This window comes from Linepithema humile, chromosome 4 (genome assembly GCF_040581485.1).
Source record: "Linepithema humile isolate Giens D197 chromosome 4, Lhum_UNIL_v1.0, whole genome shotgun sequence".
In the NCBI taxonomy this organism is placed as follows: Eukaryota; Metazoa; Arthropoda; class Insecta; order Hymenoptera; family Formicidae; genus Linepithema; species Linepithema humile.
Window position 1 is genome coordinate 28,761,286 of NC_090131.1, and position 18,428 is coordinate 28,779,713.

An 18,428-nucleotide genomic window follows, 5' to 3' on the forward strand; every position below is an offset into this window, starting at 1 on the left:
ATATATTCTTACCCGTTAAAAATATCTGATATTCTTCAGTGGATTTTCTCTTAAATTAAGAGGATCTTCTTATTTTAGAGGAAGATATAAATATTAGTGAAATATTCTAAAAATGAGAATACAATTTTTTCGGTGCATACGTATTTATACATGCGTGTTATTAAGGGGCAACGAGTTATTAAGTCTGTATAATTGTCAAGTTTGTCGGGATACCTGTTCCATCGGAGTTTGCGCACTTTTGTCATACGACAGCGACGTCGACTTCAGTGTAGTTTCGATCGTCGAGCAAATGAGACGTGAGAGTATTGAGGATATTCCGATATTCCAAAAACTGTAGCAGCGACAATGAATCTCAACACACAATCTTCAATCAGGAATTTATCGACCTTACTTGTGCTTTTTATATGAGATATACTTTAATCGATTTTGTAAGCCACAAACTTCCATGAAACACTTGTGTTGTTATCAAAGTCAGCCATCTGGACTTTTAGTATTGAAGTGCATTTTTGCATTTGTTGGGCAGTGTTCGGCAGTGAAATCGGACAATTACTGGGATTTCGTAGCATCGTATTCGTAAGTGCAAATATTTTACATGTGTCACAATTCGCACAGAAATTAAAATCGGAAATTTTTTTAGAAATTAAGTCACCGAAACGCAATTTAGCCATCGAAATAGTCATTCATTTTTTACTCGTTCTTAAATTTAATTTCATGTCTGAGTTAATCCTTCAATATGTATTTTTTGTATTATTTCTGTTTTATTTTATCTTATCGTCACTTTACACATTCTGGTTTGTTTGTGTTGCTTTACCCTTTTCAAATATCTAGTTTCTTAATTTTTAAATTTATTAACTGATGTAACTTGATGATTATTATTTATTGCGCATGCCTGAACTTCTGTTTTCTACTTATAAATACTAAGGCTTTTTAAGAAATAAGCAAAGTAGCATGAACTTCTCAGCGTCCTCACGTTTAACTGGGTACATTTGGTTTGTATTGTATCTGCAAATTTATATTATTTTTTAATTCTGTATCAAAACATATATAAATATTTCCTTTTAAATATATGCTGTTATTAATCGCATTTGCATTTCTCGTTACTTCGTTTCGAATGAGTCAACGCAAGTCATAAAAACGCGAATAACACGATAACGTATAAACATTTTTTAATGCAATATTATTTATCAAATATACATTTAATATACATAGTTCATTGTAATGCTTTTCCAGGTTATCAAGCGTGACGCAAGCTCTTATCCACTCTACGCTCAAGCTTATGTCGCCTTTTGCTTTTCTTCTCATTAACGACATTTGCAACTCAAAATTAATGCACAAAAATGGACGTCGAGAACAAAACTATAGGATTAAATACGATTGATGTGACAATTAATTTGGACGTCAGACAGTACTTTCTACCGATTTTCACGTGTCTGGGTCTGCTGGGCAACTGTCTGTCCGTGTATGTGCTTTTGCGCCCGGAGCTTCGTTGCACTTCTATCAGCATCTACATGGGTGCATTAGCGATAAACGACACTGGTGTTCTGATAATTCTTCTCATAGCTTGGCTCAATGTAATGTACATAACCGATCCGATTTATTGGTTCTATTTGTTGAGCTTCCAAGTCTTTTTTGTCTTTCTGAGCGTGTGGTTTACAGCGGCTTTTACCGTTCAGCGATATATAGCGACAAAGTGGCCACTTCGTTATCAATCCTTGTGCACAATGTATCGAGCGAAGATCGTGATTATTGTGCTAATTGGATTAGCGATTTCATACACCATCTCGTGGTTTTCATTCTTCTCTTCTATTGACATTGACGTTTACGCGCAAGAAAATGATACGATATATAAGATCGTCTATACGGCGAACAAGAATGCAGAGAACTTGTTGTTACGGGAATTGATTTTAAGAATCACTGATATTATCACACACATATTGTTCGCTCTGCCTTTAATCATAATAATTATCTTCAGTACTCTAATAATGCGTAACGTCTACAAGCAAAATAATGTCCGCAGGATCTTGATTAAAACATCCGATGAGAAGACTCACATTTTTAGCAATAAAATGCAGATTAAAATCTCAGAAATGTTTATTATCGTTTCTACCGTACTCATGAGCTTGAAACCTATTTACATCTGCTCGTTCATTGGCAATTATTACGTACGTATCAATACTTAATATATATGTATTGCAAAAAAACATAAATTAAATCTTCTTTAAAGTCCAAAAAAATCTCTTCCTGCAATTTCTGAAATTTAGACGTCATATTTAACATGCATTGTCTGTCACAATACTATATTAACACGATAATATTGTATTAATTCGATCTATATAATTGTACACTTATATTATATACTGTACATTTTTAGCAATAACGATAATATATAATTATATTTATAGATTCAGAATAAAACACCGCTATGGTTTGATTTGACGTCACAAATAGACGATTTGTTATTTCTCATAAATCACGGAATAAGCTTTCTTTATTTTGTGAATAGACAAAAATTTCGCAAAGAGGTAATCCGCATGCTTACGAAGATACTTGGGAGAATAAAAATATCATGGAAATAAACAATTATGAGTGACAGTATGACTGGTGAACAATCAAATGCTAATTAGGTAATACATTGATAAAACACGGAGGTATTACATACACATATTACAATAATTAAAAATTCTTTTGTTTTTTTCTTTACGTAATTCTTGTAATTAAATCAATGCAATAAAAGATACGATTCTTAATTTGATAAAATTTTGCATTTTGTTACAGTTTCAGAAAATGACCAAATGCAGTTCGACAAATGACGATGCACGATAGAAGGTTCCGAAGAAACGCTGAAGTTCTTGATACACGAGAAATTATACAAGTATAAAAGGTATTAAAAATAACAAACAAAAGAAGATGTATAATGCAATGTACAGAGAAAATTATAAGAATTGTAATTTCCTCAGTTCTGTATAGATGGAAGCTGACTTATGCATTCGAAGAAATGTTGATTTAACAATTAAAATAGTTGAATTGTTATATTATGAATCATAATACAAGGCCAACCTGTGATTATTAAAGAAAAAAATTCAAATTTTTTTTAAAAAAAAAAAGAAAACAAAACATAAACTTATTTATATAACTATCGAATTTTTTTCATGGATTATTACTACACTTATCATATATTTATTATAATAAATATTATAAAAAATAATAGAGATTTTTATTATATGTGCATTGTTCGTTTCTATGCACATTTTGATTGAATAGTCTGAAGGCTTCTCGGAATTATGCGAATAGTTATGTTGCAAACCCGTTATGTTAATCACCATGACATGATCATCATGACATTCAATCTCGACATTCAGTCTTTTGTAATCGTTGGTGTTGAACAGTTGTACAATTGAAATCGAAGAATTGCTGAGAGTTCGTAACCCTTGTATTCGTAGGCTTCAGAATTTTTAACGACTTTCAAGTAAGTGAGATAGTGTGTAATCCATTTTATTTTAAATGTTTAAGATACTATATAAATTTTGTATATTTCGTATATTTTATTGTTTTAATAGTAAGAAAAATTATTTTAACATATGTATTGATAAATAAAATTGATGTGCAAGATTCATCGATTTCAATAAATAATATATATAATAATATTATAACGCTTTTTCAGGCGCGCAACGCTACTTGATTATATCACTTTTTGCTTTGATCTCATAAGCATCTGTTGCAAACAATCCATAATTATATGCAAGGATGTTTTCTGAAAAAAAATCTTGGCAAAGATTATTCCAACATATCTATACACGAACTACGATTGCATGTTTGCAACAACAAAAAAGATTTTGACGAAAATTTGCGAAGCATGGCTGAATTTTATATTCCACTATTATATCAACGAGAGACGAAACATGATGAATCATTCACTTGTGAATATAAGTAGAATTAAAAAATTCAAAGTTTTATGTAACGAAGATATTGTAGGCAGACATTTTCTCATCACTGACGTTATAAATAAATTTAATTTTCTTTCTGAGCAAAAAGATCCATTTAAAGATGCTTTGGAGACCTTATCAAATTACAAAAAGTACTATCTGGCGATTATTATTATTTTCAGTCTTTTAGGAAACTGTTTGACTGCCATTGTGCTCTTCCGTAGAAAGATAAGTTCTTCCAACATGTACTTGTGCGTGCTAACAATGAGCGATATCGCCTATGCAATGATATTACTCGTTCAATGGCTCCTTTTAATGGATATAAGACCAAAAGAAAATGATTTGTTTTGGTTAAAGATTTTTATGAACTTTCTGAGCTTTATTTCCGAGTTCTTGAGTGTGTGGCTTATAGTAGTGTTTACCATCGAGCGATGTATAGTGACGAAGTATCCGCTCCAACGACGATCCTGGTGCACTGTTAAACGAGCAAAAATCGTAGTGATCACGCTGATGGGACTAGCGATTTTACGTAGCATTGTACATATCTTTGCTATTTTTGTGCACATAAATAATAATGATAAAATATATTCAAAAGATGTTATAAATATCTACGATATAAAAGATGTTATAAATATCTACGATTTATACAAACATCAAAAAGTTGACGTTCAGAAAGAAATTACACGGACTAGGAATATTATAGATTCTATTATAATATTTACTTTACCTGCTCTCGTGATAGTAATCTGCAATACTCTAACAGGATACAACATTTACCAGCAAAATCGGGTTCGCAAAACTTTGATGATAGCATTTAATTCTTCGAATGAGAGAACTCAGACTTCTAGTCATAAAGTACTTCAGAATAAGACCACAAAAATGCTTATTCTTGTTTCGAGTATATTTGTGATCTTGAAATTACCTGCACATTACATTTTTTACATTAATTACGTACGTATCAATAATTCATATTCAAGCAATACCAATCATAATATATAGTTTATTTACTTTATAAATGCATTCTGTATGACAAAAAATATTAATCAATTTTTTTCCTAAAATTTGAATTTTCTAAAATAATTTATACTGTTTAATTTTTACATTATGTGAATGAACCTATATAATAATTTTTTTATATTAAATATCCGCGTAAGAAAATGAATGCATTAAAATACGTCACGTTATTATCAATAGTTATACATATATAACAAAAATAACAATAATAATTTTTAGTTTCCCGAATATGTCAATGTGTCAGTTATGTATATGACATCCGATTTATTAGACACAGCACATTACGGTATAAATTTTGTTCTCTACTGCGCAACGGGACGAACTTTTCGTAAAGAACTAATCCGCATATTTACGAAACGTACAAATATAAGAAAGAAGAGAAATATCATGGAGATGGACAGTTATAAGTAACAGTATGATTAATGCCTAATTATGCAGTCATAATAAGATAATGCCTTAATTAAATGTTGTGTTTTATACTGTAAAAAGTGTCGATAAATTTACAAAACTGTAGATGTAAAAATTTCATGATAAATACAGAAATTTTTTAAATATATATTGCAAATTTATATAATTTCCTAAATTTTTTACTATTTATTTAATATATTTCCATTATTTCTAACATTTAATTTTTACATCTTTGTTGTGTATATTTACCGAATTTTTTCACAGTGTGCATATTTATATTACATTATTTAAAAATTCTTTTACAATCTTTGTTATATGACTTTCATAATTAAATGAAAATGAAAAGAAAAATAAGACCATTTTTTCTCAATTTGATAATACTTTGCATTTTGTTACAGCTTGCAAATTTACGTTCAATCGCACTTCAAACAAAACAATGTATTTGTTAACAACGCACAATTGAAAGTTTCTCAAAAGAAGTTAACACTCCTGATATACACAAGAGATTATAATATACATTATAACTTCATAAAAATGTCATAAACTGCAAACAGCTAAATAAGATATTTAAATACGTTATTGTATTAAAAGTGTTAAGAGTAAGTCAAAAATAATAATTATAAGAATCTATGATACACATACATGTAGGTAGTATGTACTGTAATATTTTAGCATATCATAAAGAAAAAAGACAGTTTTATCAATTCTCTTAATTAATGTGAGCTCTGTATAACTTAAAAGGAGTGTTAATTTACTATTTGAATTGTCACATCGTAAATTGTAATGCAATGTCAATTTGTTATCATTAATATTGCGTAAATGACACGTCTATTCATTACAAGGATATTTTCCAAAGAAGAAAAAGAACGTTCTAAAAATGTGTTGTGTTTTATTTACTTGTCATCATATCACAAATCTATACCAGCCAATGTATTGATATACAAGCACATGTCTCTTCATTTTACTTACTGCGTGTGTACATGTTATTTTATCCTATATAATAAACGCTTTTAAGCATGCTTGTAATTTTTATTTGTCACATGTATACAGGGTGTCCCGCGAGACTTGTCCCACCGGGAACAGGGAGGTAGATGGGATCGAAATAAATATAAAAGTCCTTTACCGTTTTACGATATTCGCAATAATAAACGAGATATTAATTTTTACATTTAGTCTAATGAGAGCACGTCGAGAGAAGCGCTCCAGCCGCTCGAGCTTTAGTCCGGCTAGGCGCGGTGCGGCGAGACGTGAGCCGGGCGCCGATGCCCTAACTAGACCGGAAGATGATCCTACTTCTGACTTATCTAAGTGCATAGTTTGACAGGTTAAAATTATATTAAAGTTGACTTTCAATCGTATTAACCATATCAAATAATTTTTTTTATCTAATTAAATTGATTCGGTTGTTCTGTCAAACTATGCACTCGAATAAGCCACAAGTAGGATCATCTTCCGGTCTAGTTAGGGCACGAGCCACGGCGCGTTTCCCCTCTTGCCTCTCCAACGCGCCGCCCTCAGCCAGTGTATGATAGACTAGGCCTATCTCGTTTATTATTGCGAATATCGTAAAACGGTAAAGGACTTTTATATTTATTTCGATTCCATCTACCTTCCTGTTCCCGGTGGGACAAGTCTCGCAGGACACCCTGTATATTGCTTCCTTTTAGGTGACCATTTTTGATCGATATACTTAGATCAACGATATAAATTGAATTTGTATCTGGTGTTGAAAATAGTTGTTAAAACGAGAGAGCATACATTAACCACTTATTGTTAGATTACGCCAGTAATGTTTGTTCCAATATAAAACAAATATCAGTATTATAATTTCCCCAAAATAGTAATACGATAATTTTGCAAACACATGTATTGCAAAGATTTTACAATATTTTACATGCAAGTTTGTAAATCTTAATAAAATTAAAAATGTAATATTAATTAAGCAGTACAAAATAAAATTTTTTATTTTCTAGTCATTCATAACGTAATATAAAATAACTAAAATTGTAGTAGTATAGCTAGGCGGGTTCTAACCCAGGAGCAATGAGAGGGGTGCGGGGGAAGAGGGGGTATCGGATTACAGCTCTTTGAGAGGAGGAGGTATCAGATTACAACACTGTGGAGGGGTATACACGTTTACAGTTGTAAAAGCGCAGCATCAGCACTTTTGCAATGTGTATATCAGGTTACAAGAAATTAGAGAGGACCACATATTTTACAGATTACGTCATCACTTTTTAGAATTTGCAGGCGCCATTTTGCGTCGTCAGCACTTTCAGCACCATTTTGCGTTGTTACAAGAATGATATTATCACTATTTTTAGCAGCAGTCACGTCAGCATTTTTTTGACGCCATTGTTGCCAGATTTCAATGTTTTAATCAGCACTTTTAATAGTGCCGTGTGCAAAAGCCCATAGCAACAGGCAGCCACGTCAGCATTTTGGGCGCCATTGTTGCCAGATTTCAATGTTTTAATCAGCATTGTCAGCATTTTTAATTAGTGTCGTGTGCAAAAAGCGGGTATAAAAAGCTCGCGAAAAATACAAATTGTCACAGTTATCTGAAATCATTTGGACAATCACTACTTTGCTGCAACGCCTCACCTGAATTATAACAACGATGTTTTCTACTGTACAGGACGTTCGATAGACGTACGAGAAATGTTCAATAGATGTTCGATAGACGTACTAGAGATGTTCAATAGACGTTCGATAGACGTTCGATAGATGTTGAAAGACGTTCGATAGACGTTCGATAGATGTTGAAAGACGTTCGATAGACGTACGAGAGACGTATAAGAGATGTTGGATAAACGTTCGATAGACGTTCGATAGATGTTGAAAGACGTTCGATAGACGTAATAGAGACATTTGATAGATGTTCAATAAATGTCTGAAAGATGTTTCGATAGATATTCTTACAATTAATAATTTATTATGTCTCGTGAGATAAGCGACAGATGATATTACATATCACATAAATGTTCTTACGTATAATCTATTATATGTCGCGGGATAAGCGATAGATCATATTACACGGAGGATCATGTAACGGGTAAAAGACGAAATAAAAGTCGTACGAATGCAATATACATCATTTTATTAACATAAATCATAGTTGTTTTACATGTTTGTTACGCTCAAACCACCACTTGTACAATTTGCAAACATTCTGCATAGCGCAATGTCTCGTGTGATATCCACAACGCAAGGTTCCGATTACATCTAAATCATTCAGACGCGTAATATCCTTATAATCCACATCGATCGTTTCGATCTCTACATCATCTTCCAAAATTTCACACAGCCACTTCTTCTTCTCGAGTCCTTTTACATACTATATATCAGAGGTGGTTCCGTACCAATGGCTCTGTTGATAAGGCTTTTCACCTGATTATACGAAACGTGTCCATCTTCCCATCGAAAGCCGTGATGGTGTATTCGTAACCAACACACCAACGATTTTTCCGATTTTGTCAACAAATTCCATGGTACGGGTTCACGAAATACGTAATGAGATAACGTTTCGCCATCTCGAAGTACCGCTGCTTCTTTCACAATAAAAATGTTGTTGAACGCGTAACCTTGCAAGTCGACGAAAATTGGTACATCAGACATCGTTGTCAATCATCGGAAAACTAACGTTCCCATTCGCACACGTCAAATTTATAACTTTTTATACGAGTCTGCGCACAACGTTATTTAACGGATTATATTCAACCATTCGATCGTGTATAATGAGACAATAGGCGGTGGTGTTGGCCGGTATATTTTCTTTACAATCAAATTCTATTCGCACGTCAACGGTGGCGCTCTTGACAGAGTCGTTTTGTCGCGAACAATCTATGACTATGAACGGACCGGCTTTCAAGAATTCATCGATATCCAAATACGTATTATCGAATCCGTAATAAGCTTTGCGGAAACGCGCATACATGTTGTACAGTATAGCGTATCGATTCCTGTCGAAATGATACCTGGGTATGTGTAGTTCGAACGGAAGCGCGTTTATCACGCGATTCATGAATTGCATAAAGCGCAATCTTTAACATACGGCGCGGGTCCGTCGATGTGATCGCCTTGTTGATTGTAATGCTTGAGACACCGACGATAACCTTGCACTTCCGGATCCTCCGTTAAATGTTCAGGAAGTTTCTGCCACAGTTGCTCCACGTACCGACCAAATTCTAGCAGAAGAATCACTTTCGGTATAAATCGCAACTCCTCGACCGTCAAAAGTAAAATATCGTCCGCCAGTACGAAAAACATTTTTCCAACTGAAGAATGTTCGAGCCGCGCGCACCTATAAATAGCTGGTACCCGTCAAACGTCAACCAGTAAAAATGAAGTTTGTCCGACAACCGTACACGATTCGTGTAAAAAACATGGACGATAAGATGCGGGTGGGAGGGGCTTGTGCATCCAGACACGGTCAAATGCTACCAAACACAATACGCGGTATCATTTGCGGCCCCTCGAATTGCGGTAAAACAAACGTAATGTTGAGTCTGTTGGAAAGTCCGCACGGTGTGTGCTTTGAAAACGTGTACGTGTACTCAAAATCATTACATCAGCCGAAATATCAGTATCTCGAAAGATTGTTCGGACTGATTGATGATATCGGTTACTTTACATTCTCGGATAATTGTACTGTGATACCTCCGAGCGAGGCGCTATCAAATTCTATATTTATCTTTGATGACATAGCCTGCGATAAGCAGGATGCGATACGGGAATACTTTGCAATGGGTCGTCATTCCAAAGTCGATTGCTTCTATCTGTGTCAAACGTACGCGAAGATACCTAAACATCTTGTACGCGACAACGCGAACCTGTTGATCTTATTCAAGCAGGATGGTACCAACCTTAAACATATCTACAACGAGCATGTAAATACGGACATGACGTACGAAGATTTCAGTACATTGTGTCGCGCATGTTGGCAACACAAGTACGGCTTTCTTGTGATAGACAAGGATAGTGCGCTTGGTGATGGACGATACAGACGTGGTTTTAACGAGTTCGCGGTACCACAGAGTGGTTAGTTGTTCTCGAAACGTCGATGATGACGCTCGACACGAAAGATATCGAGGAGCGGGAAAGGTTAGCGAAGGAGATTGCTCGTACGAGCGAATCGATCCGCAAGAAGCATCGGGCGTTGAAGACTGGAAGGATGGTGGAGGAGGCGGATTTGGAGAAGCATTTTAAACCAATCGTCGAACCGTTGAAACAAATCGCTGAGAACATTGGCGGTGACGATGATTCGGTTATCACGGATGCAACGGTTACACCAAGTTTCGATATTGAGGTTATGGATGAATCGAACTACAACAACAAACGGAAGCAGTTGAGCAGCGAGAAAAAGAGCAAGCGGATGCGATCGAGTATTTCATCACCAATACGGACCTCGACTCCGCTCCAACCGCGAAAATTGACATTTGAATCACCAACAAATTTATCGACTGAAAGCGTGTTCGAAACAACGAACCCATCTTTCGTAACATCTGTGAGACGGACGATGCAAACGTCCGATGGCCGAGAAGCGTTGTACGGTCAACTAGGCCCGCTGGGGCAAGAGTACATCGGAGCGCTCTTGAGCGGTGATAAGAAGACGGATCAAGTTTACGGAGTGTACTTTAACAATGAGGGTACACAGCTTGGGGACAAGCGCTTTGACATCGATAAAAATGATAACATAATTGTGGACAGTGTGATATACGCGGGTACGCCCGGTCTGTTTGAATTGATATTCAAAAGAATTCCCGACGATGCGATATATACGGAGGATGACAAACAAAAATACAGGAGCATACTTTTGGCGACCAATGCTCACAGACGCGGTCATAACATGCTTTTACCGGTTTTGGGAAATAAAGGATACAAGTATAAAAATATCATTGCACCTCTAATGTGTCTCAACAAGAGAGGTGGAGGTGTGATGACTCGTCACAATATCGCATTACCCGAGTGTAGCACGATACGAAACGTTACACCGCAGACCATGACCGTGACCAACAAAGCGGTCGATTATGTGCACTGGGATGATCCGAATGAATTGGTCGATCGTCTTCGATTATTAGACGCCTCCCGTCAGGCGGGAAACAACGCTCACGACAACGAGTTTCTATCAATAATCGAGGAACTGCGTGAAGCGGGTCTGATTATAAATTGAGCACCACCTTTCAACTAATGTCAGTATCGCTTGTGCAATGCTGCAGGAATGTCTATCAACAAGTTTGGAATACAGCTTGTAAAAAACGACGCAAAGAGAGGAGAAGCTCGGTGGAGCGGTGGAGTCTTTAGAAATTACGTACGTGAAAATTGTCTCTGCGTGGATGGCGAAGTTTTCAACGCCAAGTCACGTAAAATTAGACGTCTCGCCAGCCCCGAAGCCGATAGCGATGCTGTGAACAAGCAACACTTGGATCATCGCTTCAAGACTATTAGTAACGACATGGACAATCGTATAAATAGAAATCGTTTACTTTGCGAAAATTCCAAACGGGAAGTGCTTTTGAAACTTCAAAATTTGGAGATTACTGTACAGAACTGGAGGAAGGATAGCAACGTTTACATTCACACAAAATTTGAAACGTTGCAAAAGCAAATTACAGATCTGCGGGCTTACATCAATGAGGATATATCCAAAACCAACAGAAAAATTGCTGCGGATAATGTGGAATTGATGAATCAGATGAAGCAAATGATTAATCAAGAGATTAAAGATCTTCATAGTGTTTTAAAAAATAATATTATGCATCTTCATGAAATAATAAAGAACGAACTGAAAGAATCAAAATGAAAAATGATATTAGTTTGGAGAAAAGGGTGCTCGTGAATGAACTCCACGCACCAGCGAGAAGAAACTTTAAACGTAGATCTGTTGTTGTAAAAGGATACGATGACTTGTGGCAAGCTGACGTAGTCGAGATGAGACCGTACTCGCGATTTAACAGCGGCTACAAGTACATTCTAACCGTCATCGATGTGTTGGGTAAACACGCATGGGCCATCCCGCTAAAGACCAAAGGTGGAATCGAAGCGGCAGAGGCGTTTTCCACGATATTTCGAGATTTCAAAAGAACTCCGAAAAATTTGCAAACCGACCGAGGAAAAGAATTTTACAACGGAGATTTTCGGAAACTTGTCGAGAAACATGACATCAATCATTACTCGACACACTCAATTATGAAGGCCTCGGTCGTGGAACGATTCAACCGCACGCTAAAGAACGAGATGTGGAAAGTTTTTACGCTCAATGGATCATATAGATGGATCGATGATTTACCGCGATTAGTCTTGGAATACAATAATCGTAAACATCGAACTATTGGCATGCGACCGATCGATGTCACTCCTGCGATCGCAAAGAGACTTTTGTCCACGGTGTACAATAGAATAAAGATTGCCGCGCCAGCAAAATTTAAGGTGGGCGATCCGGTGCGCGTCAGCAAATTCAAGACTATATTCGAGAAAGAGTACACGCCAAATTGGTCTACGGAGGTATTTAAGATTGTCGCGGTGCAACGAACCAATCCCGTGACATATCTGATTAAAGATTCTCGCGGAATTCCGATCTCCGGAGGATTGTACGAACACGAATTGCTCAAGACCGCTCAACCCGATGTTTATCTCGTGGAGAAGGTGTTGCGTCGAAAGGATGATGAGGTGTTTGTAAAATGGTTAGGATTCGATTCCTCGCACAACTCTTGGATAAATAAAAACAATGTATTGTAATAAAAATATATTTATTGTACAATAAACAATTATATACATGTACTGCAATGGTGTTATTTATTAAATAATATATAAACTATACATAAATATTAACACTAGTGTATAAACAATATAAATAATATAATGTATAAACTATATACAACATAATAATAAACTATACATAAATACTAATACTACAATTGTATTTTATAATGTCCCCACGGTAGAGTGTCAGTGGAACCGGATACGATGTAGCGCTTATCATCGTACGGACTGAGCGCGAGCTTCGACTCTGACACGGTGTACACTTCGTGCATCTTTGATCGGATACACGATTGACGCCGCGTCAGCTCGATATCATCGTTGAGGCATCGAGTGTAATCGTCGAACGTTATAGTTCTGGCGACTACACTCTTTTTTACACCTTTGACCTTTTTGGTGTCTTTTTGGCCGGTGACTCTCAACGCGTACATTTTCGCCCTCAATCCGACAAATTCCGTCATGATCGCGCCGTTGTTCTCATCCTTCATCAGACCCGGTATCTTCTTGTTCGCACGCGGTATACCGTAAACGTTGTCCTCGGAGTAATCGCTCGTATCAAATTTTGAAAGATCGCGTTTCATATCGTGATATACGTTCTTGCATTGTAGAAAGTATATCAGACTGTCTGTGTCGGTGTACATAATTTTACAATTGTTGCGATACAGAGGTGCCATGTATTCGTAGTGAAACTCGTACAAGCAGGTTTTGGATATGTCGAGGATACACATACCCACGTAGATCGGCTTGTCAAATTTCACTTCGAGTTTCCGCAATTCTACGGCGATTAGATTCTCCGAGAACACGCTTCGGCTATGAAAATTTGGTTTGGCGATCATAGCCTTCGCTTCGTATCGTCCCTCCCACTGTGTAACGAGCCGTACATCCGTATGATTTCGCACATTCTCCATAGTTTGCCAAAAACCGCGTTGTTCATTAATTTGTATAAATTTTTCTCGAATTCATTGCTCGCGAGTGTCCGAAATTGTGTATTTAATTCTATATATCCTCGAAGCCATGGAGATTGCGCGAATTGCAATATTCGATGAATCTTTGTAACCTGCAACCCGTGTCGAATACATTGTTGCAGGTTACGGTAGTGGATGACGTATCGCTGCTTATCGCACAGCGTAGCGAGTAACTTAATCTCCCGCTTGCCGGGCGGCTTATCGCGCGTTGGGCAGAACGGTAGATCGGTGTGCGCGTCGTGAAGATTCATCGGATACGCAAGGTTAACTTCCAACACATAACCGGTAGCCGAATCGGATGTTACGGACATTACATCAAAGTTTTCGACATTTTCGACCCACTGAAAATCGGCATAGGGCAACTGTTGACACATTGCCCAGCCGTACAAGTTGTTTACATCAAAGTACATAAGGTACGATGATGGTTTCGATGGATCGTAAGAGGGCATATATTTATTGTTGGCGCGAGCGTATCTGTTGGAGCATTGGCTAAGACCGCCGCGTATACCGCGCTTAACGAACAGAACCATGTCGATGTCTGTGAGCAACTCGAATTTTACGCGCGTGTGCTTCAACATGGCGTCCCACGTATATCCCGGTAATGTGTAATACTGAGCAGGATCTAAACCGTAACTTTTGATACACGTGTTTCGGAAATTTTGAAAAATATCCGCCAACAAAAGAACGTCTGTTTTTAAATATAAATCACTGTATTGACCTAAAGTTTCAATCGAAAAAGTTTGCCAAACATTTGTCGCGTGCGCATAATCGCTCTCGGATACCGTTTCACCAGTCAACGAACTGTAAAATGATTCGCGCGGAGGTAGGCAAGTCTCCCGGAGCTTGTCGACGCTGTCGACATACTCGTAGGGAAACACACCTTTGCGCGTAAGAAGATTGAAATTTTCCGCAGATAAATAACTAAATTCGGAACGTGAAATTTTTAATTCATCTATTGTCAGATAAGATGCCAATTTTTCGAGACTGGTGCCGAGAAATCTAAACGAATCTATAAAACGTAATTTGACGCAAATTTTGGAATTTTTATCCTCCGTATCTTTAACATTTTTTGTAAAAGAAATGTATCGCTCTTTTGTCAGCGGCAGTAAATCAATGTTGCCTTCAAAGGCGTTAGCCACATCTTTAATAATGAAATGCGCGTCGTAACCGGATAAATTGTGAAATATTACGGGGATAACGTGGGAGTCTTTGTAATTTAGATTGCACGACGAGTGCGCGGGACCTCGGTAACGCCCGGTCAGATGGCAATGATCGCGCACCCGCGTATCTTCCGGTGCAAACGGTTTTTCACACACGTGGCAAATAACAGCGCTATGAAATTTTTCCGATTCCTCCCGCGTAAGATCCGCCATGGGAACGATGGTGGTAAGGATTGCTTTCACACGGCGCGCCAAATCGTGGAGTTCATTGACGAACCATACTACGCAATCCTCACCGCGATAAGACTTAAAACTAGATAATGAGTTATCGTATGTACAACTTACATAATATCCTACGCTAAACGCCTTGTGATGTTGGTAGGCGTAGGTTGTATGATCCTGTCCCTCCTTCTTCTCGAGCGTGCATTCTAAATCGGCGTACACTACAAACGGGAGCCGCTCCTTCCGGTTGTAGTTGCGGAACGTCAGCCACTTGTTGTCTTCGTTGGGAAGAATGACTGCGCAGTCGTTCCCGCAGTCGACGTTGTGGACTGACAATTTCTCGCTCGTCCGAAAGTAATGTAAATACCTGTAATAGTTTGTATAATTAATACTGCGAATAAAGTTTCGAATTATTCTATAAATGTGTTTTTACTTACCGATCACAAATGTACTTTTTACGTTTTTCCTTGCTCAGTTGCGAGCTGACCAACCGCGATAAATCCTTGATATATACAAAGTGTGCCTCGTTGTTTCCAGGCACGTAGAGCAGGTTGACATGCTTCTCTTTTTTATCGTCGGTGAGACGCAGAGGAATGATCGAACGGCCTTCGGTTGTGAATACGTTTACGGATATGGTGTTCAATTTTTCAAATTTTGAAATTTGCGGAAGCGTCATGGGGAACTCGATACCACACAGATTCAGTACCGTTGAATAGTGTGGGTATTCGATTGTTCTTTCCGGGTGTTTTGCCGCTGGATGTAAAGCGGCGACGACTGCCCACGCGAAACATGCATTGTCCGTCGATTGCACGTTGACCACTGCCCTTTTGAGCATAATTTCCCGCGGTAACTTGATGTGGCATCCCGCGTGCAGAGGATTAAACTTGTTGACGTTGATGGTGAGGTCCAAGATACGTGATAACGCCCATCCGCTGTCGCGTTCTTGAAATTCCTCCAGAGACGTCAGGATGGTGTCAACCACATGCTTCGTGTACCACTCGTTTAGATCAGATGTGGGAAATAGCTCACGGTTTTTTGTGGCGATGGTCTTTACGGCAGTCTTGTCACCTGCGATAAATTCCCCGTTGAACATGAAGTTGATCTTGACACTGCCATGTTCCACCATGACGCTGTGGATCCGCTCGATGATTGTACTTCTTATTTGTTCCAAAAATTGACGAGGTTCGATATAGTCCGAATTAATAACTGCGCCGGTTAATATACGGTTTCTGAAGGCCGTCTCGATTTCTTTCCAGGTGAATCCTTTCTTCGCTCTATATCCAGCACCGATGGGCACGAATCGCTCATGCAGGGTGTTCCTTACACCCTCCAGACGTGTTATTTGCGCCACCAAAGAATTTATTAGTCCGGTGCGTTGTTTCTTGCGACATTTTTCCCTCAATATATTGAGGTACTCGTCACACTCGTAGTCCCATGGGAGGAACTCTCCCAACGTTTTAATGTTTGCAGCTCGAACGGTGAGATCACGCTCCATCTCCATTTTGAACAACTGTGATAATTTGTATTTTTCGCGAGCTTTTTATACCCGCTTTTTGCACACGACACTAATTAAAAATGCTGACAATGCTGATTAAAACATTGAAATCTGGCAACAATGGCGCCCAAAATGCTGACGTGGCTGCCTGTTGCTATGGGCTTTTGCACACGGCACTATTAAAAGTGCTGATTAAATACATTGAAATCTGGCAACAATGGCGTCAAAAAATGCTGACGTGGCTGCTGCTAAAAATAGTGATGATATCATTCTTGTAACAACGCAAAATGGTGCTGAAAGTGCTGACGACGCAAAATGGCGCCTGCAAATTCTAAAAAGTGATGACGTAATCTGTAAAATATATATATATGTGGTCCCCTCTAATTTCTTTTAACCTGATATACACATCGCAAAAGTGCTGATGCTGCGCTTTTATAACTGTAAACGTGTATACCCCTCCACAGTGTTGTAATCTGATACCTCCTCCTCTCAAAGAGCTATAATCCGTACCCCCTCTTCCCCCGCACCCCTCTCATTGCTCCTGGGTTAGAACCCGCCTAGCTATACTACTATTGCCATATAATTATAAATATTATACTAATAAAAAAATTATATTTACTGTAATATCTTACATGAGAAAAATAAAAAATTCTGTTTTTAATCAATTTTATGTGTAATTTTACTTAAATTTATTGCTACTTTTAATGTTATTATAAATACCTTAGAGCAATGGGTTCCTATAGAATCTTACACATCAACGGATATGAGCCGTTACAGTCAAAATGTTAATCAATTTGGTAAGCCACAAACTTCCAGGAAGAATCAATATCATTATCGAAGTCTATCGTCTCGACATTCAGTGTTTCGGTGGATTTTGCAATAGTTAGCTGTTTAGCAGTTGTTGAATGACTGAAATCGAGGAATTACGAGGAGATTTTGTAGCCCCGTATTCGGATGCTCCAAAATTTTTAACGACTTTCAGGCAAGTGAGATAGTATCTGTGTGTGTGTGTGTGTGTGTGTGTGTGTGTGATGTAGTACGTTTTACTTTAAATGTTTAATATTTTGCACAAAAAAGTTTATTTTAATAAAATCACGATATACGATGGCTATTTGTTATATATTAATTAGTAATATTTTATAATAATGCTATAAGATAGTCCGTTAAAAAGTATTGATTTTTGCACCATCAAAAAAAAAATTATAAATATATAAAAGTGATAGTATTATGCAATAATTTTGTTCTATTTGCTTAATATTTTTTTAACTCTAATCGCATAATAGTATCAGAAAATTATCGTTTTGTATTACATGACTTGTAACGGTGCGTATTTTTACGCCTCACGGGCGGTGCGTAATGATGCGGAATTTTCGATGCGGAATTACGACGGTGCGTAGTTAGCGAAGCGGATTCTTACGACGCGGAATAACTCGTCGGTTTGCCAGAGTTCGTTCGTGTGGTTTATCGGGAGACTCCAAATTAA

At 37.4% G+C, this 18,428-nt stretch overlaps 4 protein-coding genes across 8 annotated transcripts; 2 read left to right on the forward strand and 2 right to left on the reverse strand.

Moving 5' to 3' along the window:
• The first annotated feature begins 125 nt into the window (after window positions 1-125).
• Window positions 126-6,364, forward strand: LOC105673417 (FMRFamide receptor-like). 5 transcript variants are annotated; one of them, XM_067354224.1, is made up of 8 exons: window positions 143-573; window positions 1,231-2,162; window positions 2,403-2,624; window positions 2,776-2,881; window positions 2,958-3,466; window positions 3,662-4,460; window positions 4,687-4,874; window positions 5,157-6,364. In XM_067354224.1, exons 2-3 carry the CDS (start codon window positions 1,338-1,340, stop codon window positions 2,574-2,576), a joined length of 999 nt encoding a protein of 332 aa, XP_067210325.1. In that variant the 5' UTR covers window positions 143-573; window positions 1,231-1,337; the 3' UTR covers window positions 2,577-2,624; window positions 2,776-2,881; window positions 2,958-3,466; window positions 3,662-4,460; window positions 4,687-4,874; window positions 5,157-6,364. The 5 variants fall into 5 exon arrangements, 4 of the variants coding, with proteins under 4 accessions (XP_067210327.1, XP_067210325.1, XP_067210324.1 ...); XM_067354226.1 differs by having other exon boundaries at window positions 126-573; window positions 2,504-2,624; window positions 3,662-4,874; XM_067354223.1 differs by having other exon boundaries at window positions 3,662-4,874.
• A 1,053-nt stretch (window positions 6,365-7,417) lies between these two features.
• Window positions 7,418-11,551, forward strand: LOC136999630 (uncharacterized). Its single transcript, XM_067354017.1, has one exon. It carries the CDS (start codon window positions 10,408-10,410, stop codon window positions 11,515-11,517), a length of 1,110 nt encoding a protein of 369 aa, XP_067210118.1. The 5' UTR covers window positions 7,418-10,407; the 3' UTR covers window positions 11,518-11,551.
• Window positions 11,552-13,170: 1,619 nt separating this feature from the next.
• LOC136999469 (uncharacterized) lies at window positions 13,171-13,831 on the reverse strand. The gene has a single exon (XM_067353613.1). It carries the CDS (start codon window positions 13,829-13,831, stop codon window positions 13,256-13,258), a length of 576 nt encoding a protein of 191 aa, XP_067209714.1. The 3' UTR covers window positions 13,171-13,255.
• A 104-nt stretch (window positions 13,832-13,935) lies between these two features.
• LOC136999576 (uncharacterized) lies at window positions 13,936-17,130 on the reverse strand. Its single transcript, XM_067353916.1, has 2 exons — window positions 15,888-17,130; window positions 13,936-15,817 (listed from the first exon to the last, which is right to left on the reverse strand). Exons 1-2 carry the CDS (start codon window positions 16,949-16,951, stop codon window positions 13,936-13,938), a joined length of 2,946 nt encoding a protein of 981 aa, XP_067210017.1. The 5' UTR covers window positions 16,952-17,130.
• Between the last annotated feature and the right edge of the window lie 1,298 nt (window positions 17,131-18,428).